This window comes from Centrocercus urophasianus, unplaced genomic scaffold, assembly GCF_019232065.1.
Source record: "Centrocercus urophasianus isolate 14NV4802_14NV808 unplaced genomic scaffold, USGS_Curo_1.0 seq_58, whole genome shotgun sequence".
NCBI lineage: Eukaryota > Metazoa > Chordata > Aves > Galliformes > Phasianidae > Centrocercus > Centrocercus urophasianus.
The window spans coordinates 407,179-421,996 of NW_024885177.1; the positions used below are offsets into that span (position 1 = coordinate 407,179).

The window sequence follows — 14,818 nt, forward strand, 5'->3', positions numbered from 1 at the left end:
ACGTACCCGAGCAGGGCCGGGGGCTTCTCAGGAATATTTGCACCAAAGCAGATCCCTGAAGGAATGACAGACTGTGAAATTCGCACATGGATGAGAGATTCTCAGCTGCTGTTGACCCACTGAGCTGCTTGGAGGCTCCCAGTTACAACAGCTGGGCATCTGGACGCTAGTTGGAATTGCCACAGATGCTCAGGCACGCACACAACAGAGCAGCCTTCCAACAAGAGCTAAAGATAAGCTCTCAGAGTTTTAAATAACCACTCATTAATGGCCAGGAAAGGGGATGTGGCTGCTACAGAAATCTTTCAGGCAAAGTACTGCCCGTTACCATGGCCCTCTGCTTACTGACTGCTACCTGTAAACCAACTGCTAAGAGCTCCTCCAGAGGCTCTGCCCAGCTCTGCAGCCCCAGTGTTTGCACCAGCTCAAGAGCCAGTATGCTGAAGTGAAGATCATAGCTTACAAACCTGCACTGCTGCCTCCTACTGCAGCTAAGTGGGAAGAATGGGCTGGAATGATGCATCCTAGGAGCACCCAAAGTACCAAAGGGGCAGTGACACTGGTGGGGGTCAATAACTCGAATGAGGCTCGGAAAGGAGCGGGGAGAACTGAGAGATGCCCAGTTCTGAGATAAGGCTTTGTAAACACGATGAGACAAACGTATTAAAAACACACACAGACATTCAAAATTATTAAAAAAAAAAAAAAAAAAAAAAAAAAGAAAAAAAAAACCCCAACAGAACAAAAGTCTCCAACAGTTCTAGCTCACCCGATGGCGGGGTGCCATGTGCTCTGTCAGCTCCTAGTGCTGGGTCCTGGTTCTCTCTCTTGGCAGCAAACAGCTATTCTGTGGCCTCAGAGGTGGTGGTGAGGAATGGTGCCAGACTGGGATTCGTGGCCCTCCGTGCTCTCCTAGCTATGCTGCTGGAACACAGAACCCTAAAGAACATCCAGTTTATAACCCTTGAACTACTCTTCTGCTTGACATTGGGGAAAAAAAAAAAAAAAAAAAAAAAGCTATTTTTTTACATTTAAAATTTATTTATTCTTTTTTCTTTTCATCTGTGTCTTAAAGGCAGCTCCGGGGAAATTCACTTTATCCTTCCTTTATTAAAAGAAAGATGCTGAATGGGACATAGGCCACATATCTCAAACATCCTCTTCACATTTACTTTTGCATGTCAGAGGTGTCAAAACAGGGTTGGTTGTTTTCTCATTAAACGTGTAGGGGCTGACAGGGAAGTGAGAGGGGTTGGTGAAGATGAGGAGGGAATCTGAGGGGACCGAAAGAGGCGCATTACTTCAGCCCCCCCCATTGCCCGCAGTAACCATCACAGGCTCTAAAAGAATCAAAAAGGGTCTCCAGGTGCCCCCATCCCCTCCCCTGGTCCGCTGGGCGGGCGGAAGGGGTCGGTCCTTAACCCAAGCTGGTGATGTTGGCACGTCCGCCCGGCGGTGCCACGATGCGCTGGGTGGTGCGGCGTGGGATGTTGTCGTCAATCTGTGCGCCTGTGGGAGACAGGAGGGACGTCGGGTTCAACCACAGAGACTGTGTGAGATGCAGGGGGTCTGGAACAGGTCGCCCCGTCCCTGCAGACCCCCGTGGATGGGGCTGCTCTGAGCACCCGATCGAGCTGTGGGTGTTGGCTGCAGAGGAGCTGGACCACACAGCCTTCCTTCCAACTCAAACCATTCTACGAGCAAAGTGCATCGGTTTCCAGTGCCTTAATTCTGCTGCTTCTTAATTCTGCTCGGCTTCTTTTCTTAGTCTACTTGTCCTGACCCTGTTAAGACACTTGTGTCCTGTCCAAACTATTCCACCCCCAGTGCATGGAGAAATCCACCTGCTGCATGCCAGACCCACAGCTGCTCTCAGCTGGCAACTGGCACTGGTGCAATCACACAGCCAGCTGAGCACTGAGCTACAGGGAATGCAGCGTTTAAGAAAATAAAGAGGGCTCTATGAGAGCTCCTCTACAAGAATACATACCAGACAAGCTAAAGCCGGACTGGTGCAGGTTCCTCACGGGTGGGGCTTGCTGTTTGGCAGGAGATGTTTTAGCTGAAGATGCAGGAGTGACCGTCTTCGGCGTCACCGACACTTCGCAGACCGGCCCATCATAGAGGCCTCGAGGCACACCCCGCAGCTCAGCCAGCTGCAACACACAGCAGCAGGGAGCTTTAGGGTCAGACAGCCTTCAGAATGGCCCTAAACAGCTGGCCAGATGTTGCTAAGCCAAAGATGCATATTTCAAGATTCATCTCTACTAAGAGGATTTGAAAGCAAACAGGACCTTCCTTTCCTTTCCACTCTATTCCCCTTTCCCCTTCATTTTCTCTTTCCTTTCCCCTTTCCTTTTCCCCTTCCTTTTATGACCTCAGCCAACCTGCAGTTGTATTAAATGCTCCTGGCCACTCTAAGGAGCTTATTGCTCCTACCCCAGGAGAGCCACGCTGCTACAGAGCAGAGCTGCACAGACAGAAGCCAGGCCAGCTTCACTTCTTCAGCTTCAGAGCTTTACATTGGGTTAAACATAATTATTCCAGCCGAGATACTGCCCAATCGGATTTGGATTTGTAGGTCAAGCACACATTTCTGCAGGAGGGCAGAACACAACAGAAACTACAGTTCTCTTCTCCCCAGTGCTGAATTATCTGTGCTTGTAATTCTTGTAATTCATCCAACAAGTAATTAAGGAAAAATCTGCAAGGGATGAGCAGACTGCCTATGGTCAGCAAACCAAAACAGCTCTGGTTTTGTCCAGGAGAGGGCAATACCTCAGGCTCTGAAACATCTCAGAAACCTGACTTTATCTGGAAATAAACTTCTCAAATCCCCTGCAGTTCATTTGCAACTGATTTTAGCACCAGCTTTTCACCAGCTAAAGGCATATCAGGAGCAGTCTGTTTCGAATGGGTGTATTTTAGCCTCTTAAAAATAGAAATGTTCCCACTTTTAAGCAGTCGTGGGCTGTGCCTGTGACTCACCAGTCACCAGACAAGAGCATCTGATTGTACCTGACAGAAGGGAAAGGAGCATCTGCAGCTACAAATCAGAATGCTGAACTGTTGCTGGAAGGTTTGATGCGTAATTGCTATCAATATCAGTACGTTCTGTTGGTAATCTGCAGATGGACTCCAATCCAATCCAGACAGCTCTCACTGCCCAGGGGTCTCTAAGGTAGCAAAGAATTACAGAGCAAAAGGAACAAAATTTGCAAAAAAGCCAATCTGAAGTCAAAGTAGTGACTCAAGTAAACAGCAGAAATGAAAGGGGAATGAGCTACACATGACTTCTATGCAGGCAACGTTTCCTCTTGCAAAGTGCACGCACTGAGCCAGGGACAGCCTCTGCTTTCCGCCCACTTCCACTGTGGAGCTCCAGGGGGCAGCTGCTTGCACTCACCCTGCTCCTCGCTTTGATGCGCTTGTAAACGAAGTCGGGGAACGGCTTCCTGGGGATGTACCGCCCAGAGCCCTCCGTTACGTGCAGATTCCCATCCTCCAGCACGATCTTCCCCTGGCTGATAACCACCAGGGGAGACCCACGGCACTCCATGCCTTCGAAGATGTTGTACTCCAGAGACTGGAACAGACAGAGAGGCAGCGTGAGGCAAACATTCACGCCAGCAAAGCCCAGCAATCAACGGCCATGTAATTCCTAAGGCCTGGAAGCAAACCCAACAGCACGTGCCTCAGCTGTACACGCAGTGCCTCAACAGAATTTGTTTTAAATGAGGATACTTTCAAGCATACCTGGTCGAGACGGATGTCAGCACGTGCCTTCTCTGCACTGCATGAGATTTAAGAGCCAAATTAAGTTTTACCTGAGTTTCATATTAAAAGTGATGGTTATTTTCAAAGACTGTACTTGGAACCAGAGTTTTGGTTGATAGGTCAGAGACCAGGACAATCTTTTTACTCTAATGGGATTGCTCATCCTCAATTAATAGGATTTGAAACGTTACACCATGGAAAAAAAAGAGGAGTTTTAAAGGAATCGCTGGTAGATGTCCCACCCAAGAAGGGTCCTGGAAGGAGATACACTACAACCAGGCTATTTGGGGACTCTTACTCAGGCAACCAGCTCTGAAAGGAATCCAAGTCTTTTTCTCTGAGTTAATGATGGAGTTGAACCTTGAAGTGTGTTATAAGTATGGGTAGGCCTGACTGCAGATTTACAATTAGCTAGAATGGTGGTTAAACCGACAGCAAACCAGTTCCAGTATGAAAAAAGTTGTGGTGGCAGAGGAGGCTTGGTTAGAAACTTATGAGTTAGGCTGTTCCAAGAACAACACCATCTCCCCCTCCAGCTCCTGACGTTTCCTTGCCAGACAGTGGCAACAGCAGTGTGAATTCTTGGAAAATGTTTGCATGTTGCTCTAGCATTAAAAAACGTAACAACCATCCGATGCCACATAATCAGTACGTCTCCCTGTGTCGTGGCAACGGCTCTGCCTGACTTTCAAAGGGCTTTTGTTTTATCCTTGTGATTTAAATAGGATGCCTTGACTCTATGGGCATCACTCCTCTACATTTCTTCTTTCACAGTGTGTGAGATGCACTGCAGGAGTCGCAGTGGGGATCTGCAGTCTTCAGCCCACAAACCATTTCTGAGGAGCGGCCTCGAGATCATACAATCATGGAATCATTAAGGTTGGAAAAGACCATGAAGATCATCTGTCTGGTGGTCCTTCAGCCGAGCCCAGACATATGGCAAAACGAGGAGGTGATGAGCAGTGGTTCCTGATTGTGCTGGAGAACATCTGCAAAAGATACCTGAACTTTGTGTTAGGAAACGTTGAAGGCTCCACTTCCTAAAAACAACACCCATTAAAATGCAGTGGCTGTCACATATTCAATCCAGGAAGCTCCTTCCAGCTCTCAGAGCTCGTCAGCTCCCAAATGCACAGACTCAGGTTTACACCACTGAATCCAGCACTCTGTACGTGAGCAACTCTTCTCTCTTCAGACTGAATGTGATGAGTCTGGAAGAACCTCAAAAGCAACCAAACTTCTGAGTCTGGATGCCTGTGTTAGACATTACGCACAGGTAAAATGAATCCAGGCCATCTGTGCCCAATTCTGACACTGAGTTAAGTCACAGGAAAGCAAATCAAACCTTTAAAAAAAAAAAAAAAAAAAAAAAAAAATAGGTTTCTTTGTGAATGTGCCCAGGGATCCAAGTGTGGAAGAAAATTTTGCTCCTTCAGCTCCAGAGTGAATGAAAGCATTCATGGAAAAAAGAACAAGGAGTTTTTTTCCAGGGAAACATTCCATAGGTTCATCGCCAGCAGTGAAACAAGTTGTCAACAAATGCAAACAGGGGCTGCTTTCTCTGCGACAGAGCACAAATGTCACAGGGAGACTCCAACCGGTGCTCTGTGTGGGGACAGTGCTGACATTCCGTGCAAGCTGGGATGGTTCTTGCACTGCAGGAGCCAGGTGTGAGGTCTGGGATGCTGCTGTGGGCCACCAAGCTCCAACAGTGCCACCATGAAGAGACAAGGGAAGCGCTGCTTAGTTTGGGAGCTGCCCTGTGCTTCTGTGCCATCCTGGGTTGGGATGAGCATCAGGAAAATCACGCCTGACTCCACACATGCTTCCCCTACGGCTTCACTCAGCTAATGGTCCCTGCCATGGGTTCTTCTCAACTTCCCTCATCCTCATGGATATTCACCAACTTCAGGGTCTCCACTGCACCACTAACCCTGTTTCTCCATGCTCCCGAGGTGCAGGACATCTGCATCAAAGCCTGAATGCTGCCAGAAGCCTGCAGCAATCAGGGACAGATTGGTGCTCAATGTAAATCCACTCAGACTCACTGACCTGGATCACACCTCCAGAAAAGGTGTCTGGGAGCTGATGTGCTTCACTGGGAAAGGCACAGTCCTCAATCCCAGCACTGCTGAGCCAAAAGGTCATCAGTGACACATTGTGATGAGCGGTGTTTTAAACAATTCAAAGAGCCAGATCTGCACGTCCAACACTCACAAGCTCTTTGCTTTGAAAGGAATATCTGGGTGTTCATGTGATTTCAGCTTTGGACTCACACAGCTGAGCTGTACTGGATGTAAGACCACAAAAGGCTAGGGGCAAAGGTTTAAAGAAAAACAAATTAAGTAAAAAAGCCCTCAGTTGTCACAGGCTCTGGTTCCTATCAGCACAGTCTGAAGAAGAGAGAACAAAACATGCAGGAGAAATCACATCATAGAAAACATCCTTACTATGTTGTGGGTCTTGGCAGAGATTGTCTTGACGCTGTCCGGATCCCAGATAACCAAATCAGCATCAGAGCCCACGGCGATGCGGCCCTTCCGTGGGTACAGGTTAAAGATTTTAGCTGCATTTGTGCTGGTCACAGCCACAAACTGGTTCTCATCCATCTTGCCAGTCACCTGCGGAGAGATGGAAGCATTAGCCTGGATGTCAGCACTGTGGAAACCAGCCCCAGGGCTGGCAGGAGCTCCTTCTCCAGCCAAAATACAGCCAGTCCATGACGTGTGACATACCACAGCCTTGTCCCAGATGATGGACATCCTCTCCTCCGTCCCGTTGGTTCCCTCGGGGATCAGGGTGAAGTTGTCCTTCCCAACAGCTTTCTGAGCAGTGTTGAAGGTGCAGTGGGCACTGCCAGTGACTTGGAGGTCTCCGCTGGAAAAAGGTAATGGCAGATGGGTTTTGTGTTGTCACAGCCTTTTGCTAGCTGGCAACAACCACTATTATTTTTATTAATTGCTTGTCTCATGATGAGACACATCTTGTAATGAACACAAAGAGCTCTACTCACCAGGACAGCAGGGAGTTGAGGAAATCAGGAGTGGTTGGGTCAGGACTCAGTGGTGGGGAAGTGACAAAAGCGGCCGCCTTCGCCCAATTCTTGCTCCAATAATGAGATCCATCAGTACCCAAGCTGGCTGTGATGGGCTCCCCGTACACCACAGTGCCTACAAGACAGGAATGCAGGCAAATCCACTGTAATTGCTGAGCAATGTGCATCTCTAACCTGGCTTCCAGGAGCAAAGCCTCCGTCTGGAAATGAATGTTTCCAAACCTTTACACTCCTGAGTTAATAATAAAGATATTGCTACAGATAAAACCATGGAGCAGCAAAAGATGCCTGCAATATTTTTATAAACATACATGCAATAAAGATCTAACAAGGCTGGGTTTATCGCAGCAGGCTCTGTGCACAGATCAGCCAAGAGAAAACTCGTGTTAGAAGAGTTTAATGCCTAAAGAGAAAGCACATCACCAAGAGGAAGCATCAGTGCTTCTGGTTCCTGAATGCAGCTCAGGAAAACTGATTCCCCCAGTGGTTCAGGGTAAATCCGTGGCAGAACCAGGAAATGAAATCAGATCTTCTGACTCTCTGTCCAGTGCATTAACCACCAGTGCACCCCTCCTCCTCATTAACATTTCTGGAAGCACATGAAGGAAAAGCTGATCCGTACGGCCACGATTCTTTGCACGATGGAACATAGCAGCACATCTGCACACCAAGCAGATGCAAGGCACTGCGACTTCAAAAGCAGCACGGGCTGCAGCCCCATGGGTCTGCTCACCAAATGAAACCCTCCCCAAACCCCTGCAAAGTGCTTGTCCATCTGGCTTCTGAGTCCAGACACCCCATGCATTCGCAACAGCCTGCAAAGGATGGGGCAAAGTCAGAACCAAGGCAACCCACGAATGGGTCAGCAGGCTCCTGCACAGCTCACCATGCAGAGCACAGAAATACAGCCTTCCACCATACTGTCCATATCTCTGAATGGGAAAGAGTGTATCAGCTGAGGCTGAACAAATGCACAAAGTGCCTTCGTGCTGCTTCCTGACCCCAGTGACACCAGAGGAATAGGATCAGTGTGATCAGAGGGGATCCACCAGCAAAGGAAGGGGCTGCCTGACATCGCCTGCCCCAAATAGGGTTATGAAACCAGAACAAGGCAAAAAACACACGCTGCCTATTAATGGGAGGCCTGTTGTGGGCCAGGACATTGGGAGGATTGTTCTGCAGAGAATGAGCTCCAAGATCTGCCAGCGATGGAGTCTGCGGGGAATCTCCTCCATACAAATGCCACTGGGAGCATCTGGCTTTAAATAACAGCCGTTCTTTTCCATCAAGCCAATCAATTCTGTTCTGTTTTTGCTTTGGATAGTCCTCAACTAAGTTTCCTCTGTTGCTTGGGAGGGCAAGGATGATGTGTGTGGCCCTCCTGGGCTATCCAGCTGGGTAATTGCACAGCATTTAAATTGAATTATTTGAATAAAGGAGCAGAGAATGGCATGCCATTTATACCCCTAATTCTCCTTATAAGGAGAAAATGTAATCCGAAGTCGGCTTCCCTGGCCTATAGGATTAAGTTGCACAGACACATCAAGTTGTTTCTTGGGGTAATGCAACATGCAGCCACTTTACCATGTCAACACATCTTCTCGTTTCAGTGTGATCTCCACTATAATGGAGCTAGGGGAGGAAAGTTCATCCAAAACAGCCTGAACTGCTTCCACATCGTGAACAGAGAGCGGTGCCTTGGAGATCAGTACCCTTACCAGCTCTGAACTCTCTGAACAGGTATCATGGGATCAAAACACTCCTGAGCTAATACACACACACACACACACACACACACACAAGCCTGTTTGCTGCAGTAGGAAATCAGCTCTTCAAGCACCAAGCACCCAGATGGAAAGTGATGTCATCTGTGTATCTGTTCAGGCTTACTGAGACTGCATACAATTAAACACAACCCCTCCAAGGAAAGGAGGGGAACCATCATCCCTCATGCTTACTCACCCACCCAGAACAACTTTAAATAGAAAAGAAGGGTTTCATTCCAGAAGAAGGGAGACAGGCGCTCACTGCGCTCTGCAGCCTTTGCTTCTTGGGGGCAAGGCAGCATGGGCAGGACGTGGAGGAGCTCCTGCACCACTCAGAGCAGTACAGCTCCCTCATGGACCTCACCATGAGAAGCAGCACTCAAGGTCTGGGTCTTTCCTGCAGCATCCTTAGAGGCATCAGGAACTCCCAGCCAACCCTAAACTACCAATCCCAATTCCTGCTTGGATGCCAGGCTGTGAGCACCAGGAGCATCTATTTCACAAGCAAAGATCTGGTAACTACATCAGCTACTCCAACCACCTCCAAGAGGGCCCACGAGTCACAGAGCTCCATCAGAACTCCTGGAATCGCTTCTGACCCCAGAAGCAGCTCAGCAGTAAGCAGTAAGGGAAGAGCACAGGAGCTGGAGAGAGGACACAGCTTGCTGTCTCCATGGAGATTTGTCAAGCAGGGAATTACTCTGTGATAACAAGAAGGCACATGGCTCAGTGTAGTGGGATGCGTGCGAGGAGGCTGAGCAGAAAAAACAGCTTCTGGCACTGATAACGATCCCTGAATACTTCTCTGCAGGAGATGAGACAGAAGCAGTTGCTTGGGACCTTTTGAACGACAGCCTGGATAGTAACACTGGAAAAAGAAACTCCTCCTGTAGGGGTGAAGCTTATGTTGGCAAGGATTTGCACGGAATGAGCTAATAGGTTGCTTCCATCCAAGGGCAATAACTTACCCTTTTTCCTGGCTTGAGCAATGACTTCAGCAGCGCTTTTGCTCATCACCTTGGTGATATAGAGAGGGCAGTTGGTTTGGTTGGCGATGGTGATTGCCCGGTTCACAGCTTCTGCCTCCACCTGAGAAACAAAGTCAGCAAATCAGCAACATCCCTGCATGACAGCATAACCCATCCTCCTTGCAGGGGAAATCAGGGTGTGCAGGCGTGAGGTGAGCTCCCACCTCTCCAAATCTGAGCCAGAAAAATGTAGCATGTAATCAGGATAATTAAGATGGCACCAAGCTACACTCCCCTCTCATTACTCCCTTTCCTCCCAGGCTGCTTCTGAATCTCTCTACAAGCAGGCTAAGTCCTAAAGCAACCCCCCAGGTGCTTGGGGTCAGTATGGTTAAGCCTCTCCTTTAACCTAAGCAAAAATAAGCAACTAAATGTTAGCTCAGCAGAACTATTCGTGTTCCAGCCCACACGGAAGAGAGATGCTGTAGCCACATATTCTGGTAAGCCACGTTTGCAAGCAAGCCTTCTAAATTGTACCCTCCACTACGATATCTGGCTTGGGATCTGACAGAGCGTGAACCACCCCATAAATCAACTACTTTGATACCCATAAGGAAACCTTGAGCAAGGCTGAGGCACTACATGCTAGCTGCTCTTAGAACGAATGCAATCAGGAGTTTCCCAAGTCACATATCCTAATCAAAGCAGTCCAGCTGACAAACTTAATGAGAGGAATTCTCATAGTGCCTACTACTATGAAGAGCTGCAATGCCATGGACATCTTCCATGCCAACAAAGGAAAACCCACAGCAACCAGGCACCTGATTTCCAAAAGGAACCTGCCCAGGGCTGGCACACGCTCAGCACTCTGGAGATCTGCTCTGCAGTGCTTTGTCCCAGGTCACACTCAGCCAAACCCCATCAGCCCCAGAAGCAGAACGCAGCAGCTGCTGGGCCATGCACTGAAAGGAGCACCTGAAATAAAGGAGCTGGCAGCTGAATTTGGCACAAGGATGCCCAACCAGCTCCCCAAACCCAGCAGAGCTACAGGGGTACTGCCCAGGCCTGTCACACTCCAGGGCTGGTGACAACCTTCCCTAGAGAGTGCTGCTGCCAGAACAGGGACGTTTCTGGCCCAAAAAGGACAGGCTGAAAGGAAGGCTGTTTTCTCTTCAAGGTTCCACAGTCAGCAGCAGGAAAAGGGAGGCTGAAAGAAAGAGCAAAGAAAAGCCTGACTGTCCATCCTGAGAAGCAAAGAGCAACGTCAGATGAGCTGATGTTCCCAATGGCATCAGTTTGCAGGCACACGCACTGCTCCTCTGCTGCAGCACTCACATTTCCACCCCATGCTTCGGTTTCCTCACTTGCAAACAGGGATAAAACAACGCCCAGCTCCTCAGCTCTGACCAAAATGCCTCCAAGCAGCTGCTGAGCAGGAAGAGGATCATTTCTGCCCAGAAGAAAACGAGGCTGCTGAATTCCTGCCTTGTGCCCAGATGCTATGGTGACAGGCACATAACAATAACCCAGCGACTAGTCCAAAGGGGAATGTTTGCAATTACCAGCATGCATCAGAAGCCCTAACACAGCAGTTCTCCTGAAAAAAAGAAAAAAGAAGACAGACATTTCCTGGAGCGCTTGGATCGCTCGGGCTTTCGGCGTTCTTGTGGCTGAAACAGAAACAGCAGAAAAGTGACGGATGGCTCTGAGAAGTCATCACAGAATGATCCGCTCTGTGAGGCTGGGAGCTACAGAGAGTGATGGGTGATGCTGCCTTGGAACGGGGGTGGCTTTGTGAAGGATGGGACCGAGGCTGGCTGTGACACCAGAGCCAGCAGCAAAATGCGAGGCTCCATTCGTGCCTCCTGCCCAACCTGCAGGCTCACAGGGGGTGCAGGACGTGGCCTCCATCAGCCAATGTAAACAGCGCTGCGTGGTTTGAAAAACACAACAGGGAAAAAGGAGGGGAGGGAACCAGATGACATCGTTTCCTGCTCTGTTTCCTATGACTTTAAAGGAGGAGAACGTGGGCTGAGAGCTTCCACCCTGCGCAGACGGCACAGCTGAGCTCAGAGCTGCCCAGCTGCTGGGCCACGTGTCCTGGGGCAGCCCTCCTCACCCCACCACCAACAACACATTCCTGCACAGTGCAGGAGACAGATGGAGCACCAAACCCGAGCCAGGGGCGCACACGGTTCATGCTTTGAAGCTCCTGCTCTGCTAATGATGGTCTTCGAAGCAGCCAGACGAGGCTGGGCTAATTTGATGATAGGAGCAGCCTTTCATAAGTCCACAGCAGTTATGGGGTGCTCCACAGATGAGCCCTTAAGTGTCAAGTCGGCATCTGTTCCTGCTCTCCTGATGCAAGGCAAGAAAAATGTCCCATTGAAAAAAATGCAGGAGTGGGTGGAAGGCTCGGTGTGTGAGCTCACAACTTCCAGGAAGCAAGAATCCCAGCTCCTGAGGCCAAGCAGCTCTGCAAGGGCTCAGCCCAAGCTGAGAGTGTTCTCTTCACTCTGCCTGCAGCAGCTGAATGATTTACGTTCCTACTGAAATGCTGCTGGATGCTGCTTGTCTGAACCAAGGGAGGAAACTGAGGGAGCGTGAGGGCACGTGCAGATGATCTCACACATCCAGCTTCCAGCAGGACCACATCTGGTGGGCAGCACAGCCCTGTTATCTTGGGGGAACAGAGATAACTTATGGTGTGTAAGTACACAGATGGACATCCCAAACCTCGAATGCTATGGTAAGGTACTGAGCTCAGAGATACTGAAAGAAGGGAAATGAAGAACTGAAAGGGCAACTTGTGAGTTCTTTTCTGCTCTTCACATTCTTTCAAGGACTTAGAGAGAGTGAGATAAATGGGAGTAGGGTGCTCAACCCCAGAGAAGATGAGAGGTTAGGTGTGCTGAAGTGCTTGCCTAGGACCTGAAACTCAGCTCCCCTCTCTGGTACACATTTTCTGTGCCTTCAGTACATCATTTGGGTCCCTCGTGGTAAAAAAAAAATAAAATCCACCATCTGTACAAAATTCATCTAACAATCAAATACAACAGAAGATACAAGTGTCTAAAACAATGTCACTCTGCTTTAGGTACCTCATGTGACAGCACCTTCACAGACCCCCTCCAATAACCTACAGAAAGAGATGAGCATTTCCAGAGGGTGAATTAAACCTTAGGGTGGAAGAATTGTTCCCTGAAAGCACTCCTCTCCCCAGCAGAAAAGCTGAGGGGGGTTCCTCAATTTCTCATAAGTACCCACTGTAGCTAAGGCAGCAGTCAGAAGGGAGCAGTTACTGGTTATTTAGTAGGAGTTAGTCCCTAGAAGAGTCCTTGCCTCCTCCCTTATCCCATACAGCAATACTACTTATAGCCAGGATGAAATCCTGCTTCTGGCCACATCCATCCCAACGGAGCTTCCCAACGGTAAAGGCATCCTCACCTCTTCAGGTCTGCTCAACACGTGCCCTTCAGGGCCTGTGATTCCCAGCTCCAGGATCCTTTGCTGCTCCTAAGGCAGATTAAAAAGAAGAGCAGAAAAAACAAGATTTAAAGCAACGTGCATTATTGCAGCAAACGCAGCTGTTTGAAAGAGGCACAAGCGAGATCCTGAGCATCTGTCCTAGTTGGTGGTCACATGGGGCTTTGCATGAGGGCCTTAGAACCAGAGTTCTATCCAATATGTACTGCTGAGAATAACCAGAGCTCTACAACAGCCCAGCTGATTCGCTCACAGGAGCTCAGGGAAGCCTTGTATATTAATTTGCCTCACAATGGGCTCACAGTCCCCTCAGCTTTCACTGCTCATTCACGTCTATAAAATGGTCTCTCTACGACTCAAAAAACAGCATCTCATGGAAACATCATCCAGCGACGGCAGGCAGCTGGGCTCAAGGACTCAGGTGGTCTTCTCCCCACTGAGTCAATGCAGAAACCCTTTGCAATGCCACATGGAGAGGCACAAGGTGTAAAATGAGCTGCAGATCAGATTACATCCAATTAGCAATGCCCTCTTTGTTGCTATTTCAAGGATTCCAAGCGTCAGCATCCCAGGTACTACACGAAGTTGTTTTCTTTCTCTACGTTACTGCACAGCATTTTTCTGCATGCAGCAGCAGTCACAGCCAGCACAGTCTTTCCGTTATGGCCAGAAAGGCAGAGATGGCCAACAGCTGCCCCAGAAACCTGACGTATCCCTGACAATGAAGGGAATGACATTCAATGCACAGCTGCGTTGTGCTTTTAAGTGGCTCAGAGATATCCTGGTTGCAAAGAGGGATGTTGAGTTTAAACCTCTCCCAGCAGTTTGAAGCTGATAATCCACAGAATAAACAGAACATACCTCGGCAATGATGTCACCATTCTCAGCGTGCACTTGAGCTGTGGCACCAATATCCCGGATAACGCTCAGGACCTCATAGATCTGAAAGAGGGAGAATACACACAACAGTACACACCAGGTCCGTGGTCTGCAGCTGTACATTCAAATAGCATACAGAATTTGTCAGAATGGAGGACAGAGGAGCGTGATTTCCCACTCTGCAACGAGTTTGAGAGGGCTCAGGTTGACCAGCCCACAACTGATGCCTGCTCTGTTAACGGCCGCTCATTAAAATGCTCACCAGAGTCATTAGAGGTAACTGTCATCCACCACTGCCTCCCACACGGTTCCAAATGACTCCCAGGCATTCCTCTCCTCCCACCACATTTAGAAATATAAACTATCCAGCTTGACAATTAGCTGTGCTCAGATGGATCCACTGGAAGGGCAAACAGGAGGGCAGTTCCTTTCTGAGGTCCCAGTGGTTCCAACACAACAGCCCCAAACCCACTTTCCGGACCAGGATGTGTTTGTAAACTGAAACTCATGCCAGGGATCTCACTGTCCTGCCCTGTATTGATGCAGAAAGCAGCAATTTATAAAACTGCCACTTCTTCCACACGAAAGGAGTTGGGATAAACCCTCTGTTCCCTCAAAATGAGTTTTACCATCGCTGTCCCTTAGCCAAGACTTGAAAGAATTCTTCGAGGCAGAGCTCTGGGTACTGTTACAAACCTCAGGTACTGTTATACATACAAAAAGACAAAAACCAGAAGAATGCTAGATCCAAATACAGTGAATATAAACCCTGATAGAGACAGATGCGCTGATCCTTCCTACCTGGGAGTCAGACAGCTGGAAGCGGTCTTTGAAAGCCATGTAAACCAGGAAGGAATTCACACCTAGAAAGAGAGCGAAGGAACTGT

General features: G+C 48.8%; 1 protein-coding gene across 5 annotated transcripts in view; it reads right to left on the reverse strand.

The window, feature by feature from the left end:
- Nucleotides 1–705: 705 nt before the first annotated feature.
- Nucleotides 706–14,818, reverse strand: part of DPYSL2 (dihydropyrimidinase like 2) — a 41,311-nt gene continuing 27,198 nt past the window's right edge. For all 5 annotated transcript variants that reach the window (XM_042836156.1, XM_042836158.1, XM_042836157.1 and 2 more), the window contains 10 exons: nucleotides 14,733–14,794; nucleotides 13,914–13,994; nucleotides 13,014–13,082; nucleotides 9,567–9,687; nucleotides 6,791–6,947; nucleotides 6,513–6,654; nucleotides 6,228–6,398; nucleotides 3,407–3,586; nucleotides 1,991–2,156; nucleotides 706–1,509 (listed from right to left, as the gene is read on the reverse strand). In XM_042836156.1, coding sequence (XP_042692090.1) covers nucleotides 1,418–1,509; nucleotides 1,991–2,156; nucleotides 3,407–3,586; nucleotides 6,228–6,398; nucleotides 6,513–6,654; nucleotides 6,791–6,947; nucleotides 9,567–9,687; nucleotides 13,014–13,082; nucleotides 13,914–13,994; nucleotides 14,733–14,794 — 1,241 coding nt within the window. In that variant the 3' untranslated portion in view covers nucleotides 706–1,417. The remainder of the gene's footprint in view (nucleotides 1,510–1,990; nucleotides 2,157–3,406; nucleotides 3,587–6,227; nucleotides 6,399–6,512; nucleotides 6,655–6,790; nucleotides 6,948–9,566; nucleotides 9,688–13,013; nucleotides 13,083–13,913; nucleotides 13,995–14,732; nucleotides 14,795–14,818) is intronic.